Source organism: Scomber scombrus, chromosome 4 (assembly GCF_963691925.1).
Source record: "Scomber scombrus chromosome 4, fScoSco1.1, whole genome shotgun sequence".
NCBI lineage: Eukaryota > Metazoa > Chordata > Actinopteri > Scombriformes > Scombridae > Scomber > Scomber scombrus.
In genome coordinates this window covers 8919852-8936903 of record NC_084973.1, presented here as the reverse complement: position 1 = coordinate 8936903, position 17052 = coordinate 8919852, and the positions used below count along the sequence as shown (strand labels likewise).

Below are 17052 nucleotides of genomic sequence, written 5' to 3'. Positions count from 1 at the left end.
CTGTTGTGTGTGTGAAAAATACTGATTAAGGGTGTAAGCTGCCTCCTCTATTGTGTGTCAGGTAATAATATGATGCTATTAGTGTGAACTCACACTGGTCAGGATGTGTGAAACACTGCCTTGATTTCTTCTCCAAAGCTATTACCATAAGCATGATATATTCTACAGACCACTACCAGACACAAAGAGTCCAACTGTTATGGTTACAGAAAAATATTTTTACTTCTCCAGAGCACACATATAAAATGTTGCATTGAACCAAAGAAGAGCAGGAATGGTTCAGACTGATACCTCTAATGTAGATCCATGTATGGACATTTTCTGGTAGCTAGTTAGTGCTGTTTTTATTCAATGACAGCAAAGACATAAAATTGTATTATAACCTTGTACAGAAGCTAGTGGCAGAGTATTATGTGGTTGATTATCCAGCTTTTGTGGAGGTTGTGCTCCATCTCCTTTCATGACTGGGCACAGTCCAGCCTTGTAAACTGTTAATGCTGCATGGTGATAAAATCCAGCTACATTAAAGCAGCTAGCCCAGTCAGGTTCAACAAAGGACAAATGACAAAATAATAGAAATGCTTAAAAAATGGGAAGATCACAGAGTTCACATTTGAGCAAAGGCTATCTAAACGTTAATACTTTTTAGAAAGTAAAAGACATCTTTCTAACATTTAATAGAGTCTTCTAATTTTGTCTTTTCTAGGTCAACCCGTGGTTTCTACCACAACACCCAGTGTCTCCAAAGAACTCACTTTAACTTTACCAACAGCCGTAAGTTTGTTAATTTTGACTTCGCAGTCACAAAATATGTTTATGATACCTAAATGTAAAATTGCATGAACTAAATGGGTGAAAGATTTAATTTTTCCTTTACACAGAAATGATTATGAGGAATTTGTATACAGTTTTAGGGCCAAAATATGTACAAACATAATTACTGAACAGGATGAAGGCCTTTTCTCCCCCTGAATGCAAACAATTCATTTCTTATTGAACCATTGTTTCCTTTTGAATAAAAAAAGGATATTGACAGCACATGTGAATAGAGCGGTCTTGTTTATTAAAGGGCTTTAGAGGTAGAACACGGATAAAGAAATAGAAGAAAGTGGAGACAGCTGCTCAATACCACACACAAAATGGCTCCCTGTAGGGCACTAGACTGAAAGAAAGCAACACTGAATCATTTGTACAAAAAGTATTCCCCCAAATTCAGGCTATCAGTCACATTAAACATCCTGTGTATGTTGGAACACCATGCTCCTTCGGAAACGACCTCCTGATAAACCTCATTTGATGCCTCATGTGTTGTCTCCCCAGAGAGCCATTGAAGAGAGTTCTGCTGTCGTCAACAGCCAGCATGAGGAGGTCCAAAGCTCCCAGGACACGGAGTCCATGCCAATGTTGGGCTTCCTGAAGGAGCTGCCCAACAGGACCATTCCTCACAACACTGCCAACAACCTCACACAGGTCTTGGAGCACGGTTCCACACACAAACACACACACACACACACACACACACACACACACACACACACACACACACACACACACACACACACACACACACACACACACACACGTTACACTTGCACAACCAGTTCACACACAGATACAATGCCCACCCATGTGCACATGATGCAACAATTCCGTGATGTCCATTTTCTTCCATCCAGGCTTTTCTCAAAAGCGTGGAAGAAGTGCTGTCCGCTCCGGGGTCACCAGAGGTAAATGAGTTCACACTGTTGTTCTGCAACATTATAGTGAAACATATGCAATGTGATGGATACTTTAATAGAAGGCACTTAAGAGATCCATGAGTTTCAGATTGTAACACTGCACATTTCTGGAACAGGTGGTGCCAGGAGCAATAACAGTACCTGGCAGTGTTAATCCACATAGAACAACAGTATATAGGCGACACAGAGTCAAATACAGATGTGTACCTTTCCTTCAATGTACATTTGCAACTTCCAGTACTGTAAAGCCTGTCCAAAGCTCCGTGCTCTCATACATTGTTTCCAAAAGAAAGTGTGTGGTTTCAGTACATTGAGTGCTCAGAACAAGCACGCTTGTTTTTGTAGGAGCAAGCTGAAACAGATGTTCACGTACGAGAATGCAAAACTTGGACAGTCGATACAGTGTTCAGTAAATCCCCCTGCGATTTCACACATTTTCACAGAACAGATTATAATCTTACACAGACACACAAGGTACATGTTAGACTTTTAAACTCATCACTGTATTTTAAATACGTATTTGATTATAGGGGGTACCTCCTAATGTCGCACTCTAATAAAAAATCATGATTTTTTTTCTAATTGTCAGAACTGAAGCAACAGAGAGAGAGAGAGAGAGAGGGAGAGAGAGAGAGAGAGATATCCTAATTTATGCTTTTTAGTATAGGTCACACTCCAAAAACCCTTGTATCCTACATTTCCCATAATTCAACCAGTAACAACATTTACTTTCCTCCGCTCCCTGCCTGGTTAACATCATTTAACTACTGTATATGCCCACCAGTTTGTAATGCAGGCTTTCTGTTATCGTTTTTTAATTTCAAGCCAAGATAACTTTGTAAAACTCTCTCCAGAGCAACAGAACATATTATAAACCTGTTGTATTGTATTGTATTGAGTCTAAGTCTTTAATTTTTATTAAACAAGGGCCATGCACAAAACCATTAATCTCACAATGAAAAGCGATTATTTTTGCCAGATTTAGCTATTAGCTTATTTCCTTCTGCAGTTACTAGGCAGGTACACACAGAACAATTACCAAATAATAAAACACTGATTTACATGCAGTACCTATCTGTCTAAGATTTATACAGATACACCTAAAAACACACACCAACATATAACAACCAGCACATTCATCTAGTACAACTATGAGATTACAACTCATCACAAGTAGTACTCTCCAGGCCCAATAAATTGATATTTATGTGTAAAATTGGTGTAACGCGCCTTTAACTTGACCTATTTCATATTTGTAAATTCATCCCGCAAAGAAAAAATGTGATACACTTGAAATACCAAAAGGAGATTTTAAAGATGTGACCCCATTCAATAGGTTAGGATTAAGCAACGCTGGACAGTGAAAGTGGTGATTGTGAATTGATTGTGCTCATTTTCCTGTTGTGTCATTGTTGAGCAGCAGTCCACCCCTGTGGTCAGCGGTCTGATCGAGACCGTGGACAGAGTGATGGAACACATGGTGACTAACCTGGAGCCCAGCCCGAATTCCCTCATCTCCCTGGGTGGAACATCTTTTGTTGCAGGTCAGTATTGGGTCAGCTCTCCATAAGGTGACTCACTGTTTGTAAATTAGTGTTGACACAGTTAGGACAGAAGGACACGGAGCATCAAGTTGACATCATTCGTTTTCTTATTCAGAGGACAAACACCGGTCAGATAAGCAGAGTTGGAGGAGGTCTACCCCCACTTCCTCCTTCCCTCCCACCTTGCCTCTCACGGGAGTGGGGTTTTATATTCTTTTGCATAATATTTTGTTTGCCACTAAACTTGCTTGTGTCTTTCTCCCGAGGGTGACCTCACATCTTTGATCCACCCCTGATAAACCAGATCGATAGCTTCATACTTCTCTGCCTGTTTTTCTCAAAACTTCTCGCTTTTTCTAACCTCTGACCCCACAGATTACTCTCTGATGAAATTCCCACAGAACTACAACCTGCATTACCGCTTCCCCACACTGGGCAAGAATTACATCTCCGTGCCTGGCGAGGCTTTCACCATGCAGTGTGAGTGCAAATATTTCAGATTACAGATGTTCAAACATGACATATCTTCAGGGATGTACAAAATAGACCTCTCCTAGCTTTGAGGATTCACCGCATGAAGAGCAGCAGCTTGTCCAAGTTGAGCGTGAACACCGCACATTTAAGTCGTGCACTGATTCTGCCAGGTGAAAATTGTCCAGCTGGGAGGCTCTTGTTATTGGCCGGTAATTTATTACGCTAAGATTTAAGACCACTAACATAGCATAGTGTACTTACATGAGAGCCATGAGAGCTTTTGTGTGGCTTTATGGTGCACCGTAGAAATCCAGCTATGACTTTAATGTTGGCAGTTACTCTTTTATTCAAAACAGAAAGAAGGAGAGAGAGAGAGAGAGAGAGAGAGAGAGAGAGAGAGAGAGAGAGAGAGAGAGAGAGAGAGAGAGAGAGAGAGAGAGAGAGAGAGAGAGAGAGAGAGAGAGAGAGAGAGAGAGAGAGCACTTTTATCTGTCATTAAGAAGAGTGTACTCACATGGTGTAGTGGGGGAGGGGGAGGGGAGTAATTACGATGGGCATTAAAACTCTGTTTGTTTGACTTTGTGTTCAGGTCAGATTCCCCTGGCTCCACCTGGCCACTGCATGCACCACGTTGCCATATGAACACTGGAATAAATCGCTTTAATAATTCATTAAAGGACTATTATCAGAAATGGAATACATGTTATTGCTGACACATTAGAGCCAGGATCAAATTAACTCATAGGTCTGAATACCTGGCTGAATGAAATGCTTTTAGGGCAGGTAATAATTAGAGAGAGAAAGAGAGAGGGAGAGTGCTGCACATCGATCAGCTTCCTTAGGAGAGCTGTACAAGAAACTTGGCCACCACCTTCTGGGGTTCTGTTGAAATGATTTTTTGGAAGGTTAAAAACTCTCCTGCATCATACACACAGCACATTTGTTTGACATCAGCAAGCTTTTGTTGTCTCAGTCAGCGGACCAGTCTAGAAGGCCTTTGAAAAAAGGACCAGGACCATTAAGGATTTCCTCCAATTTCATTGTTTATTTTGCAGTATTGAGGTGGGACAGAGCTGGATGATAGGTCAGATAAAGGGAGGGGGACCAGACCTCCTACTCTACTGGTGAAGTCATGTAGCGGTTTCATAAGATTTCCCAACAACCACATGGTTCGTGGCCCTCTCCCTTTCACCCTTGTGCGAGTACACGGCTGTCCTATTAGGCTGCCGGTGCCAGCGTGCGGCAGCAGGGCAGCGTTAATTAACTTCCCTTCATTGTGAGCATTTTAGCGGTACAGCTTTACATTCCCAGCCCTCTGCCCCGTACATTCAACTATGTGTTTTTTTTGTGTGTGTTTTTTTTAACCTCAGCTCAAACCACCATCGTTGGTCTCTTCTACCACAACATGCACAGCTACTACAATGAGATCAGTCCTGTCAAGACCAGGTAAGAAAACTTTCGACGTGCTGCTTTGGTTTTTGGCGAGGACCCTATCTATGTCCTATGACCATATGTTCTAAACAAAAATGTTAGCTGTAAATATTCACCCAGCCATTCAAAAAGCCTTCTCTCTTTGTACTTCCTGGGTGGGGGTATCAAGTCCACTGGCACTAAGGCGCCCGTGTTTCCTGAACGGCTGATGCCTGGGGCCAGAGCCTTATCTGTCCCCTCTCCTATCTCTCATCTCACCACTCAACCTCCACTGACTGATACACCCTGCTATTAGCTCTACATATCCATTCCCCCCCCCCCCCACTTCCCTCCATCCCTCCACTCCTCCCTCCCCTTAGTTATTGTCTCATCACCAGGCCAGCTTGTTCCACTACAGCTGCAATGTTTATTTATACCAAACCTGACATAACAGTGATTAAGCAACCCTTTTTTTTCCCTTGCCGCCATCCCTCATAGAATTTTAAGTACCAAAACATTAATTAGAATTAAAAATACATGACAACACATTTGGAGATGTTAGATGTTTGTGACTGAATGTTTTTAACACGGCTCTCTCACTGCCCTGTTCCGCTCTCTCTCTGTGGGTGAGAGTGCCCCGTTGTATCATGATAGAGAGGTGATGCTTGTATGATCTCAATGTCACATATCAGATGACTCTGAAAGACTATTGATGCTATGCTGCTGGTTGTCAGCACGATTAATTATATAGACAGATGATCAAAGTCCCACTTAAATGCTACTGCTATGAGCCTGTGTGTAACACTTATGTGTTGGTGCCTGTGCCAGGACACAGTGGGTTTTTCTATTTATCTGACTGAATTAGTTTTTTTTCTGTCTTGCCCTCTACTTGGTGTCAGTATCTACGTCTCTAACTCTGAATAAAATTATATTTTTATTTTCTCACATCCTCCTATTTCTCCTGTCTCTCTTTTTTGTCTCTTAGAATTCACGAAGCAGCTGATTTCAAAGATCATAAGATTCAAGTAGCAAGTTGCCTAATTTCTCTGAAAGTGGAGCCTTCACCAGCACTGTCAATCAACCTGTCTGGAGCTCCACTCATCAAGATTGTTCTCACCCATGTCCTGGTAAGAATCAACCAATACAAACTGCATCTTCGTAATTGACTCTTGTCTTTATCTGCCATTTACCGCTGCGTGACTCATTCATACTGGGAAAATGGAGTGTTTAGGTTTTCCAGTTGGAGGGCGCAGCCGTTGGGTGTGGGACACCCGGCTTATCAGAGGAAAAAAAGGCCACAGTTTGCCTGTGGTTGCAGTAGCCGAATCCCCCCATATGAAATTTATCAGCTCTATTTTTGGGCGTTCTCTTATGTAAGAAGATGAGTGTCTATCACTGACCGAGGCTTGTGCAGCTGGGCACTCACCAACACAAAGAGCGGAGCCTATTTTGGTTTTCATTAGCCTGCTTAAATTTTCCCTCACGGAGCATGTGGCTTCCAGAAAGCGAACTGATTATGGACATTTGAACTGTGGGCTTAGGGCGCTTTGAAGGGAACAATAACTAGCTTTTATGAACAACATATTTTTTCTTCACTGCTTTATGGCACGGGCCGTGCCAGTTTTCCATGGGAAACTCATAATGAAAATTAACTTACAAATGTGTATCGCATTTGCTTGCTTCCCTGTAAAGTCAGAAATGCGGCGGTGCACTTCACAACCACAGTGTATGTTTTATCCTTTGCACAATGAATGGATTGTGAGTCCATGCATTCTTTTCATTTAAATGCATGATGTTAATGATATATTAGATGATCATACAATAGCAATTATTTATACAAAACCAGTTGACTAAACCCCCACTAATGTAGCACTGTTTAATTTACAAGTCTTGCAGAAACCATTCATTTTCAACTGAGATGATTTACGAATAGGCTTTTTCTCTTCTCACTCGCAAGAGCACAAATGAAAACCATGCAGCTTCATGAAACCATGGCAATATCGGTTTGTTTGCCTTCATTTTCCTTGGTGAAATAAATGTTTATGCTACAATTATCTGGCCTGGTTCCTGTGACAATGATTACTGTGTTTGTTTTAGCGGACACCATGGGAGAGAGCTTATTATCTCCTTTGTTATGAGGGTGCTGGAGATGCTCACCAGCTCTTCTCTCTGTTGAGTGAAGGTGTTTCTGTTTCAGTTGGATTGCCTTTACTTCTGATGTAAGGATAAATCAGCCTTCTTACATTCTTTCCTTTCTACCCCATTACAAATAAGCTGTTATACTTATTACTAACACATACTGATTGGAACGTGCCGTGCCAGCACTTTTCAACTTTAGGCTGCATAGTTGGGACAATGATTTATATTTAGGAGCTGCTTTGTAATTTGGCACACAGCGGTTTTGGCTGTGAACATGTCCAAAAAAAGGTTTGTTTTGCTGTAACTGGTTTGCCGCACAGACCTGCAGTTGGATTTAGTCAAAAAGTGGCTATTTTTGGAATTTTAATGTCTTTGGCAGCTGATGGATACTTATCGCCTCCCTCGCTTGCAGGCAGGGAGGGCTGCTCACGCACTATGTGGCAGACCTTTCCCGTCATTGTTTATGTCGCTCTTTACTGTCTGCGCAAGTTAAAGGTCAAAGGTGTACTCTCATGGCACCAGTTCAGTGGTTTATCCTCAGAGAGTAGACAAGCACCCAGTGACTTCATTAAAACCGAGCGGGGAGGCTGAATGTGTCTGAGGCAGAAATGTGTCAGCTTTCTCATATGTCTTTTCGTGTTGCCATGGTTAGTCCTTGGTGCCATTGCTTGCACTGTACAAACAGTCACCCACTGTACTCAAACCCAAAATGCCAATCCTTTTTCTTTATCTGACACCTGCCATGATTAACCAGATATACCATGGATTGATGGAGTCACCAACCTTGTCATGGCGGGTGCCACCGTCAGTTGGTGTCTAAGTGACCTTGCACTTTTGACTGATACCCTCACTGAGCTCACTGTAACAGCACAATGAAGTCATGCCATTCCCAGCGGACTCGGTCAGAGCCAAGGAGCAGCGCTACGTGATGGTACAGACCAAGTTTGATACCCAGTAAAGGCCTTATCAAGGCTGCTGGAGGCCCACATGCTTTCTCACGCCATTCGACCATGGTTTTGATTGGACACTGGCTCCACCAGTGATTTATCACCACTGTCTGACTCCAGTTCAGTTTGAGAGGGCCGAAGGAGAGAAGAAGAGAAGAAAAAGGAGGGTGGGAGGCATCGGGGTCTGTAGTTAAACATTAATACATACATAAAAACACTGACACCTCCTCCCTGTCCTCTTCTTGCTTCAAAGCATCACACTGATGGTATGAAGTGAATGAATGGAAAGATTTATTTAATGAGCAAAGTCCATTTATAGGGTCAAAAGCGAGAGGATTTGAAAAGCAGATTTTGACAAGGAGGGCATGACTTTACAGGCTTATAAAGTTGTGTGTTAGTGAGGTGGCTTCATAAGAAGGGCCAAAGCAAACAGTGACACAGGTTGGCAGCAGAGGTAGAGTGCTGGTGTCTCTTACAATCCCTCAACTGACTTTTATCATTTAAGTTGTGAGGTAAAGTAGAACTACAAATCATTAACATTGGCAACGTCTTCTTTTCTACACAGACTGGACATAACCACGACGATCTTGCCTGAAATGTTAAAAAAAAAAGATGTAATGTAATGATTTGGTTTACAAAACTGACTCAATTGACTTTCACCATGACTCTATCAGTTCAAATATGCATTAAGTGGCTCGACAAGAAAGTAGTGTCCACATGTGCCAATTTTCAAACATGTTCGCTCTCATGATTTAAATAGCATGAAAGCAAGCGTTTGATGTGAAGAAAGGAAAGAGGTCAGGGGCAACAAGGGGAAACTGGGGGGCTTGTGATTACAAAGACGTCTAGACTCCTTGGAGCTGCTGCACTTGTGTAGAAAATAATGGATTAATTGTTCAGCCGCTTGGAACATAAACATGTAAAGGTTATTTAACTCTTTCGGATGCTCACGCTCTTAATTGTTTAATCACTTAAGCAAATGCTGGTATCAGTTTTTTCTGCCACAATAATAACTGCTCTTTATTGCAAGTCTTTTTATAACTCCTAGCACACGCCCAGCTCAGACCTTGTGGGCAAAGCCTCTTCTCCCCCCTCTCTCTCTCTCTCTCTCTCTCTCTCTCTCTCTCTCTCTCTCTCTCTCTCTCTCTCTCTCTCTCTCTCTCTCCCTCTCTCTTTTTCCCAACCACCCACACCCATCCATACGCCAACACACATACAAACACAAGCTGTGTGAGCCAGCGCACTGATCAATCACAGATGGAGGTCTGGCTATTGCTATTCCTCTCTTGCCAAAAGAGTTGGATTTTAGAGCCTCCTCTTTACGGCTCCTCCCATTTTAGCTCCCCTTTTCTATCCCTGCGACCACCACCTCTCTGTACGTGCAGCTCCAGTCTAAACCCAAAGGAAGATAGAAAAGGTGTTGATTCTGTATATATACGATTATTTCCATGGGCTTCAATGTTGGTAAAAAAAAAAGAGGAGCTTTTGAAATAATGTTCAGAAAGAATTTCAAAACCTGCCCTTCAAGGCAAAATTGGATGGAGTGAATTATAATTTTCACAAATTATACCAATGGTGTGATTACATGAAGAAAGAAAAATTGCTCTTGTGTACATCTGAGTAAAGAAAAGTCAAAGCAGAAAATCGTGAAACTCAAAGTTCCCACAATGTGAGTGACACCGAAGTCTCACATTTAAGTTGCAAATACATTTCATACATTTTTTTTCAGAATTCTTTCTTCTTTTAACCTTCAGATGTTCATGAAAGCAGCTCCTTTTCTTAGTGTCTTCGTGTAACCTCACTGTTGATGTAAATCTTGCACACATTTTATTTAGAAGTTCTCAATTTTTTTCCCCCACAACTACAAATCTTTTCTACTCATTTTTCTTTTCGACACAAGACTTTTTACATGTTGTGAAATGATTTCTTAACATCTTCTCACAAGCCCAAACGCCTACTGACCCATTTGTTTCCCACGTTCAAACGTCTCTGCGAAGGCTCAAAATGCAGCCCATCAAACTTATAAATGCAAACATGTTGTTCCAGCAGAAACAGGCCAGGAACCAGAGGAACATTACGGTGGGCCCACAGGAACACCCGTGGGAATTTAACACATGAATTCACGCATGGAGAACCTCACGCGTTGTCATTTGAGTTTAGCTCTAAATGCAAAGAAACACTTGTCCCATTCCCTACTTTGAACCAAAAGTTAACAGTCACGGTACAGTATTTCTAAGCATCCACCACTCACCTTATCAAAACTTCTATGGCTGTTTAATTGTCCCCAGTTTCCCTCACACCCTGCGTGCCTATCAACACGTCTCGTTGTTTGGAAGTGTCTATCTCAGAGGCTGAGCTGAAACCACAGCTGCACGTATTATTACATTTCCCCTGACACAATGATCTCACTCAAGACCATTTGTGTTTTTGCTGCATGGATTCAGATTCTTACTCCACATGTTGTATGTGGATCAGCTTAAGTCCAACCTCTGATTGAAAAGTGCTGTTATGACGACAATGAGATCTGCGCTGTGTCAAAGCCGCAGGGTGCTTTAGTGCATTGACCTTAAGGTGGTTCAACGAGCAGGTTTTTCTCAAAGCCCGGGTCAAGTTTTGAGCTGGGGTGAGTGCTTTTTGAGCTGGCTGAGTAATGTTTTACCATAATTCTGCACGCCTTTCCCAGACATACTGCAATAAAGTGTTTCCTTCCCTTACTAAATTTAACAGCAGTTACTGTAGCTTTTGGGAAATGTGATTATGGACTATCTATTGTTGTCAGGCAGAACAATTTAGCCATTGTCAAAGCCTGACTACACCTTAGACAGCCATTTCTTCTGTTGACTCATACTTTAAACAACTTTAATCTACTGTACATTTCCACAAAAAATATAGTAGTTTTAGATAATAGGATGTAGTCATATAAAGTGTGACTGATGAGTTTCAGTGCTGTTATTATTGGCCCTCCAGGCAGCCCCACTGTTAAAAAATGATATCTATACCAAACGCAGAAAGTGCAGTCCAAATTACACACTGGCTCTCTGTGTTCTCAAATATTTGGAACATTTGAGGGAAAAGGAGAAGATTAAGATAGCTGACTTATTCACTCATGCTGTTGTGTAATTCCTTTTTCCTTTTTTGCTGCTTCTTATATTTAGCGCAACCAAAGCCTTTATTTAGACTTCTTTGCTCCTGAAATATGCCTGACTGCACTTGTGGCTGCATATTATGGTGCCAGCACTGGATGGATTGAGTGGGTGTTTGCAAGACTTTTTATTTTATTTTTGTAAGTGATATTTCATATTTGGCGAACATTTACTCAAGGCCCTTTTACTTGCACTTCCTGGAGTTTTTTATTCTTTTGTCAAAATGTCAAGATTTTTTTTATGCTCATTATTTAGCGTTCTTTGAATATAAGCTCACATTTGATATGTGTAAATGAAATTTTACTTGGATGTCACCATTTGGGGTATTTAAAAATAGACTACTGCCAATTTGGTTTCACTGCAGCATACTATTAGTGTACACAGTGCTGGTCATCAAGGTTGAGCAATATATTGATATTATGTTTATGATGTGATATGAGACTATCGTCTTAGATTTTGGATATTTTAATATCACAAGATTTCATAAGTCTTTACCTGGTTTTAAAGGCTGTATTACAGTAAAGTGATGTCATTTTATAGACCAGACTGTTCTAACGGTTCTATTATTTGCCTTTATTTATTTATTTTATTTTATTAGTTTATTTGTCAGGGACAGTGCATATTAATGAACATATCTGTAAATATGCCAGAATTAGCCCAAAGGCTAGTTTTCATCTGTTGTCCCTGGCCAGGTGTGAGTTGGCAGCCTAAAATCAAGAAACAGATTTAAATCATTATAAGTCAAGTTAGTTACAATAAGTATAAAACTAAGAGTGACATAAGCAGCACACAGTAAGAGCAAAGCAAACTATGACTGAACAAAGCGACAAACAAACAATTACAGAGCAGTTTGACAGGAGCATACATAAGCAAGAACAAATGTGAGCCAAAATGGACGTAAGCATAGCATTTAGTCCTTATATCCGCATTACTGATGATTATTTATCATAAATCTCATTGTGTTAATATTTTGTGAAAGCACCAACAATATTGTCACAATATTGATATCGAGGTATTTGGTCCAAAATATCATGATATTTGATTTTGTCCATATCACAGAACCCTAAAAACATAATTCCAAAGTTGTCTATTTGGTGATAGTTGATAGTTATTTGTGAGTTTAACTTTTTAATTTAGATTATTGCAGACTAAAGTACAGAAATGGAAGCTTGCATGTGTGTTTATACAGGAGGCTGTGTAATGGTTTACTCCTGTCTGCATTTCTGACAGCACTGTCTGTTTTGAATTGACTGTTGAAACAAAATTGATAGATAGCACCTTATTCGAAAACCAGACGTCGAAAGTTAAAATTTAGATTGGCCTGTAATTGCCCAAAATCTAGGGATTTTCAGAGGAATACGCTGTCTGTGTTTGCTGAAGCTAGCTCAGCCACAGCGAGGCTCCGGCATCCAGCTCTGCCAGTCATGGGAGGTCTGACAGATACCGCAGAGGACAGAAAAGCTTGGATTTACACAAATTGCTGGGTTCTGTATGTCATCTAAGACTTATATACTTTTGTGATGCATGAGAGTGTTTATTTTCATCCCTCATCATTTTACCCAACAGGCTCAACACAGTCATCAACCAGAAAAAGGACTCGGCTTAGTTTGTGCTAAAGAGATGTACACATCAGACAGCAGACAGCATTTTTCATGTTAACATTCAGGGCCATTTAGTTAGCATGACAGCTGATGGCGTGGCGGTGTAAACGGTTGATAGATGTGTTGCCACGACCGAGTCATCAGGATACACCATTCAAATCTTTAACAATGCTCGGAATTTCCCCATAAATTGTTGTTATGTAAAACATGATCACAGGCATGTAATGACGATGACATGGCAGCTATAAACAGTTTGTTTACTCCAAACAAGTATTATAATTTATAGTACTATTCTCTACTCGCAGCTGTTTCAGCTTAGTGGTATCTGTATACCCAAAATACTCTCTACGTATCATAGCTGCCAGTGTGAAACATTTACTCAGTGCAATTTGGAGGTGATTGTGCTTTACAGAACATGAGTATTTTCACTTTATGTTGCTTTCCACTTTTACGTTACTACATTCCAGAGGGTAATATTGTACTTTTTACCCACAACATTTATTTCACAGCCTAGATGCATGCTTTATAATGTAGCATATAACATTCTCCGTCTCTCTCACCCTGTTTCTCGTCATCTCTCAATTGTTGCTATCCATAAAAGGCAATAATGGCCTCAAAGAATATATTTTGATTATTATATATAATAAATTCAGAACTTACTGCAGATTTAAACTTTAACTTTTTTACACTTGTGACACTTAAAAAAAATCTGTATCTAGATGGAAACTTGTCACTTTTCAGATGTCTTTGAATTGGCAGTTCTACCAAAGAAAAATGTCCCCTCTAAAACCCCCCAGATGGTGTCATTTAAATGAAAAATGTTAAGCCCAAAGACGTTAAATCATCTAATATTTCACAAAAAATGCAAATATTTGCTACAAATCTGTGTAGCAGAACTTTGTTTTAAGCTTTTTTCCATGAATCATTTCATGACCCCTCATATTTATCTTAACCCATTAGAGGGGTTCTGATCACCTGGATGGGATAGTGTATAAAGCATGTGACCAGTTGCAACAGTGAAACGCTACTCACAAAATCTATTTAATCTTATAATATCATATGTAATAATGCATCACTCACAGGTATACTGTTTCTGCAGAACAAGTACTTTGATACTATGAGTACATCTTGCTGCTAGGTAGGTAAGATTTTGAATGCAGTTTCAGTCTTAATTTAGTATTTTTACATTGTTGAACTCCTTCTTAAAGGATCTTAATACTTCTTCCACCACTGATAGCTGCTGGTCAATCTGAAGATTAAAGTCTGTTTTCTTTCATTTCTTAACTCCCACTGTTGAAAAATCTGTAAAAGTTGTGGTTAAAGCAAGCACTGTAGATGAAGATGTGGTTGACAGCTGTATCAAATAGGACAGAGTGACATGCGTAGGAGCACTAGAAACACCTTGACTATCTACGATTTATCAGCCTCTCTATCCTCTCTCCTGACTCTCCTCCTTTATATCAACCCGTCACTCTGCATCACTCTCTGGTCACTAGCTTCCTCTGTCCCCTCTTCCTCTCTTCCTCTCTGTTGTCTATCCTTCTTATGATACTCAAAGTGATTTCCAAGGTGGTGTTTGCTGGCCTTCTGTTGTTAATAAAGAGTTGGAGTGCCAGCTGCAGTCTTGGCTGGTAGATGCTGAGGCCTCGGGGCATTGGGGAACAACAGCGTGCGCGCAGATCTTGGCCGGATCTCCGAGTGCATTTTAACACTCAGCAGTGACTTTCAGGTTCCTGCACCTCTCCTCAGATACCAACTCCAAAACACACGCTGAACGTATCACAAACAGACAGTTGCTAGAGGTAAAGCATGGCCAAACAGCACTTCTCATGTTTTATGATCTGTTAGTTAATGTTTATGTTAGAGTGGATCTTGTACCTATTCGGGTTTGATAATTATGGATTGTTTCCCACAAGACAGGGTTTACATTTTGTTCTTAATGTGGATAATTAGTCTTCCTTCATTGCAACATTAAACGTTCAGTGACTGTGGAGCGCAAACACACGACACTGTAAAGCAAAGGCTTACAGTACGCGGATTACAGTTTGTCTTTCTTCCATCTGCTTTCATTTACACCCAACAAGAAATGTGAGTTATTAAAGCCCACGGGGGAGCAGTAAATTCACCCACAGGGTTGTTGCAGCTCCTCAAAGCTGGTCTGCGATGACGGGGTGCATTTATGGCGGTCTCATGGTTCTTGGATCCATTGTCCTGCTTGCTCTAATGGGCCACATGTCTATCCATGCATTCATCTCGGGGGTAACAATACATGATGACTAAAGAGCCGCATGTGCGAAACAGACAGAATGAGAGCAACGATTTGGTTACACAATGAAGTCAATGTACGTGTGCTATGCTTTGTAATATGAATCACTGAGCCTATGGGCCAGGAAACAGACAGCCTGACTGTCAGTTTCACTCTCACTCTCACTTTTTCCAGAAGGAAATAGTGCAGACACAGTCCATCTAATCATATACTTATTCAGTCTGAGAGTCAAGGCTCGAGGAGTGAGAGGAGGTGAGCAGTCTCTCAGTATACACCCAACCAGCCAATGAAAGTGTTGTTTTCTTCAGATGACAGATTGAGGAGGGTAGCGGTTTGACCTGAAACCAGGGCCAAGCCCCAATTACTGAGTTCTTGCACTTTAGCCATTAGCTCACTGTCTCTTGGGATGCCAAATCTCATATTAAGGAATGACATGGAAAAAGTGAGTTATAATCAAATAAGATTCTTGTAGACAGTAGGGATTTTCTTTCAGCGGAATAATCACCTTTGCTGAGTGGTGATCTGCGTCTTGTCTTTCCTCTACTATGATCTCAAGCTCTTCTAGTTGAAGTAATGAAGCATTTTATTTGGTATCAGAAGCTGAATTAATGAAGTGGTTTATTCGTCCTTAGATCCAATAGTAAGTTATTCAGTGTTTTTTTATGCAATATATCAAGATCCATGGCTTCTGTTGAGTGTATGATGAAAGAATGAGCATTAAGGAAAGAATGCCGCTAATTTGTGTCTTAAATATTCAACGCTGTTTTCTCAATCAAATCACATTTTCCAAGCAAGTGGCTCCTAGATTTGGAACAACAAAGTTTGTAATTTAATGAGCTAGTACAATCCAAAATAAATGTTTTTGTATGCCACATAATTAAAGATAGCACTGTCTCAACTTTGTTTTATTTCTCTTTTTCAGACTAAAGAACAGCAGGACCAAGTATTAAATCAGAGCAATAAAGTCTTCCTCTACTGTGCCTTCTTGGACTATAGGTGGGTCTATGTGCATGATTTAGATACAGCATGTCCCAATTATTCATTCAGATGTGGAGCCAGAGAGGCTTTGTCTTGATTGTTGATTCATTGGATCTTCTTTGCACAAGTCTTGAATCACAGGCAATAACAAAAGATTTGGAAAAGGTGTATTTCCCTTTTCTCATTCAAATCAAAAACACCCGGTGTGACGTGTCTTGCTGTTTCAGTTTGATGTATCTTGACCAACAGCCCACTGAAGAAAAAGTGGCGCTATGATAAGGGAAGCCAAAACACTATTTAGAAAATATAAATCATTTTTAAAGGGAGTGTGTTTTAGTTGGATTTAAAGGCTTCCTCTCCTAACTCCCCTTTGCCCTGAAAGCTCAAGAAAAATGTGATTTATTGGATCGCTATGTCAGGTTGCCCTGGTAAGTTCAGCAAAGGAAATTCTCAGTGTGCCTCCCACAATAGATCATGTTGAGTGATCTTTGCCATTAGTGATCCTACAAAAGCCTTGTCTCTTCTGTTCTTTAAGGTTGTTCTTTCAGATTTGAACGCTTACATCTTTATATGTATGTTTTCTCTATGTTTCACCGTTAATAATACCTAATTGTCTTCTATTTCAGTTCAAAGGAGGGAGTATGGTCCAACGAAGGTTGTGTCCGCTCAGATGGAAACATGACATACTCTGTGTGTCTCTGCAACCACCTCACCAACTTTGCCATCCTTATGCAAGTGGTGCCCATAAAGGTATGAGGCCACTCTTAAAAGCTGCTGTAATTTTGTAGGAACAACAGATTAAAGTACTATG

The 17052-nt window shown here is 40.6% G+C and overlaps 1 protein-coding gene across 1 annotated transcript in view; it reads left to right on the top strand.

Moving 5' to 3' along the window:
• The window catches only part of adgrd1 (adhesion G protein-coupled receptor D1), a 30251-nt gene that overhangs the window by 6460 nt on the left and 6739 nt on the right, over positions 1 to 17052 (top strand). The window contains exons 8-16 of the mRNA XM_062417791.1: positions 707 to 774; positions 1321 to 1470; positions 1677 to 1727; positions 3160 to 3283; positions 3659 to 3763; positions 5128 to 5203; positions 6153 to 6294; positions 16186 to 16259; positions 16868 to 16991. Of these exons, the coding sequence (XP_062273775.1) occupies positions 707 to 774; positions 1321 to 1470; positions 1677 to 1727; positions 3160 to 3283; positions 3659 to 3763; positions 5128 to 5203; positions 6153 to 6294; positions 16186 to 16259; positions 16868 to 16991 (914 nt within the window). The remainder of the gene's footprint in view (positions 1 to 706; positions 775 to 1320; positions 1471 to 1676; positions 1728 to 3159; positions 3284 to 3658; positions 3764 to 5127; positions 5204 to 6152; positions 6295 to 16185; positions 16260 to 16867; positions 16992 to 17052) is intronic.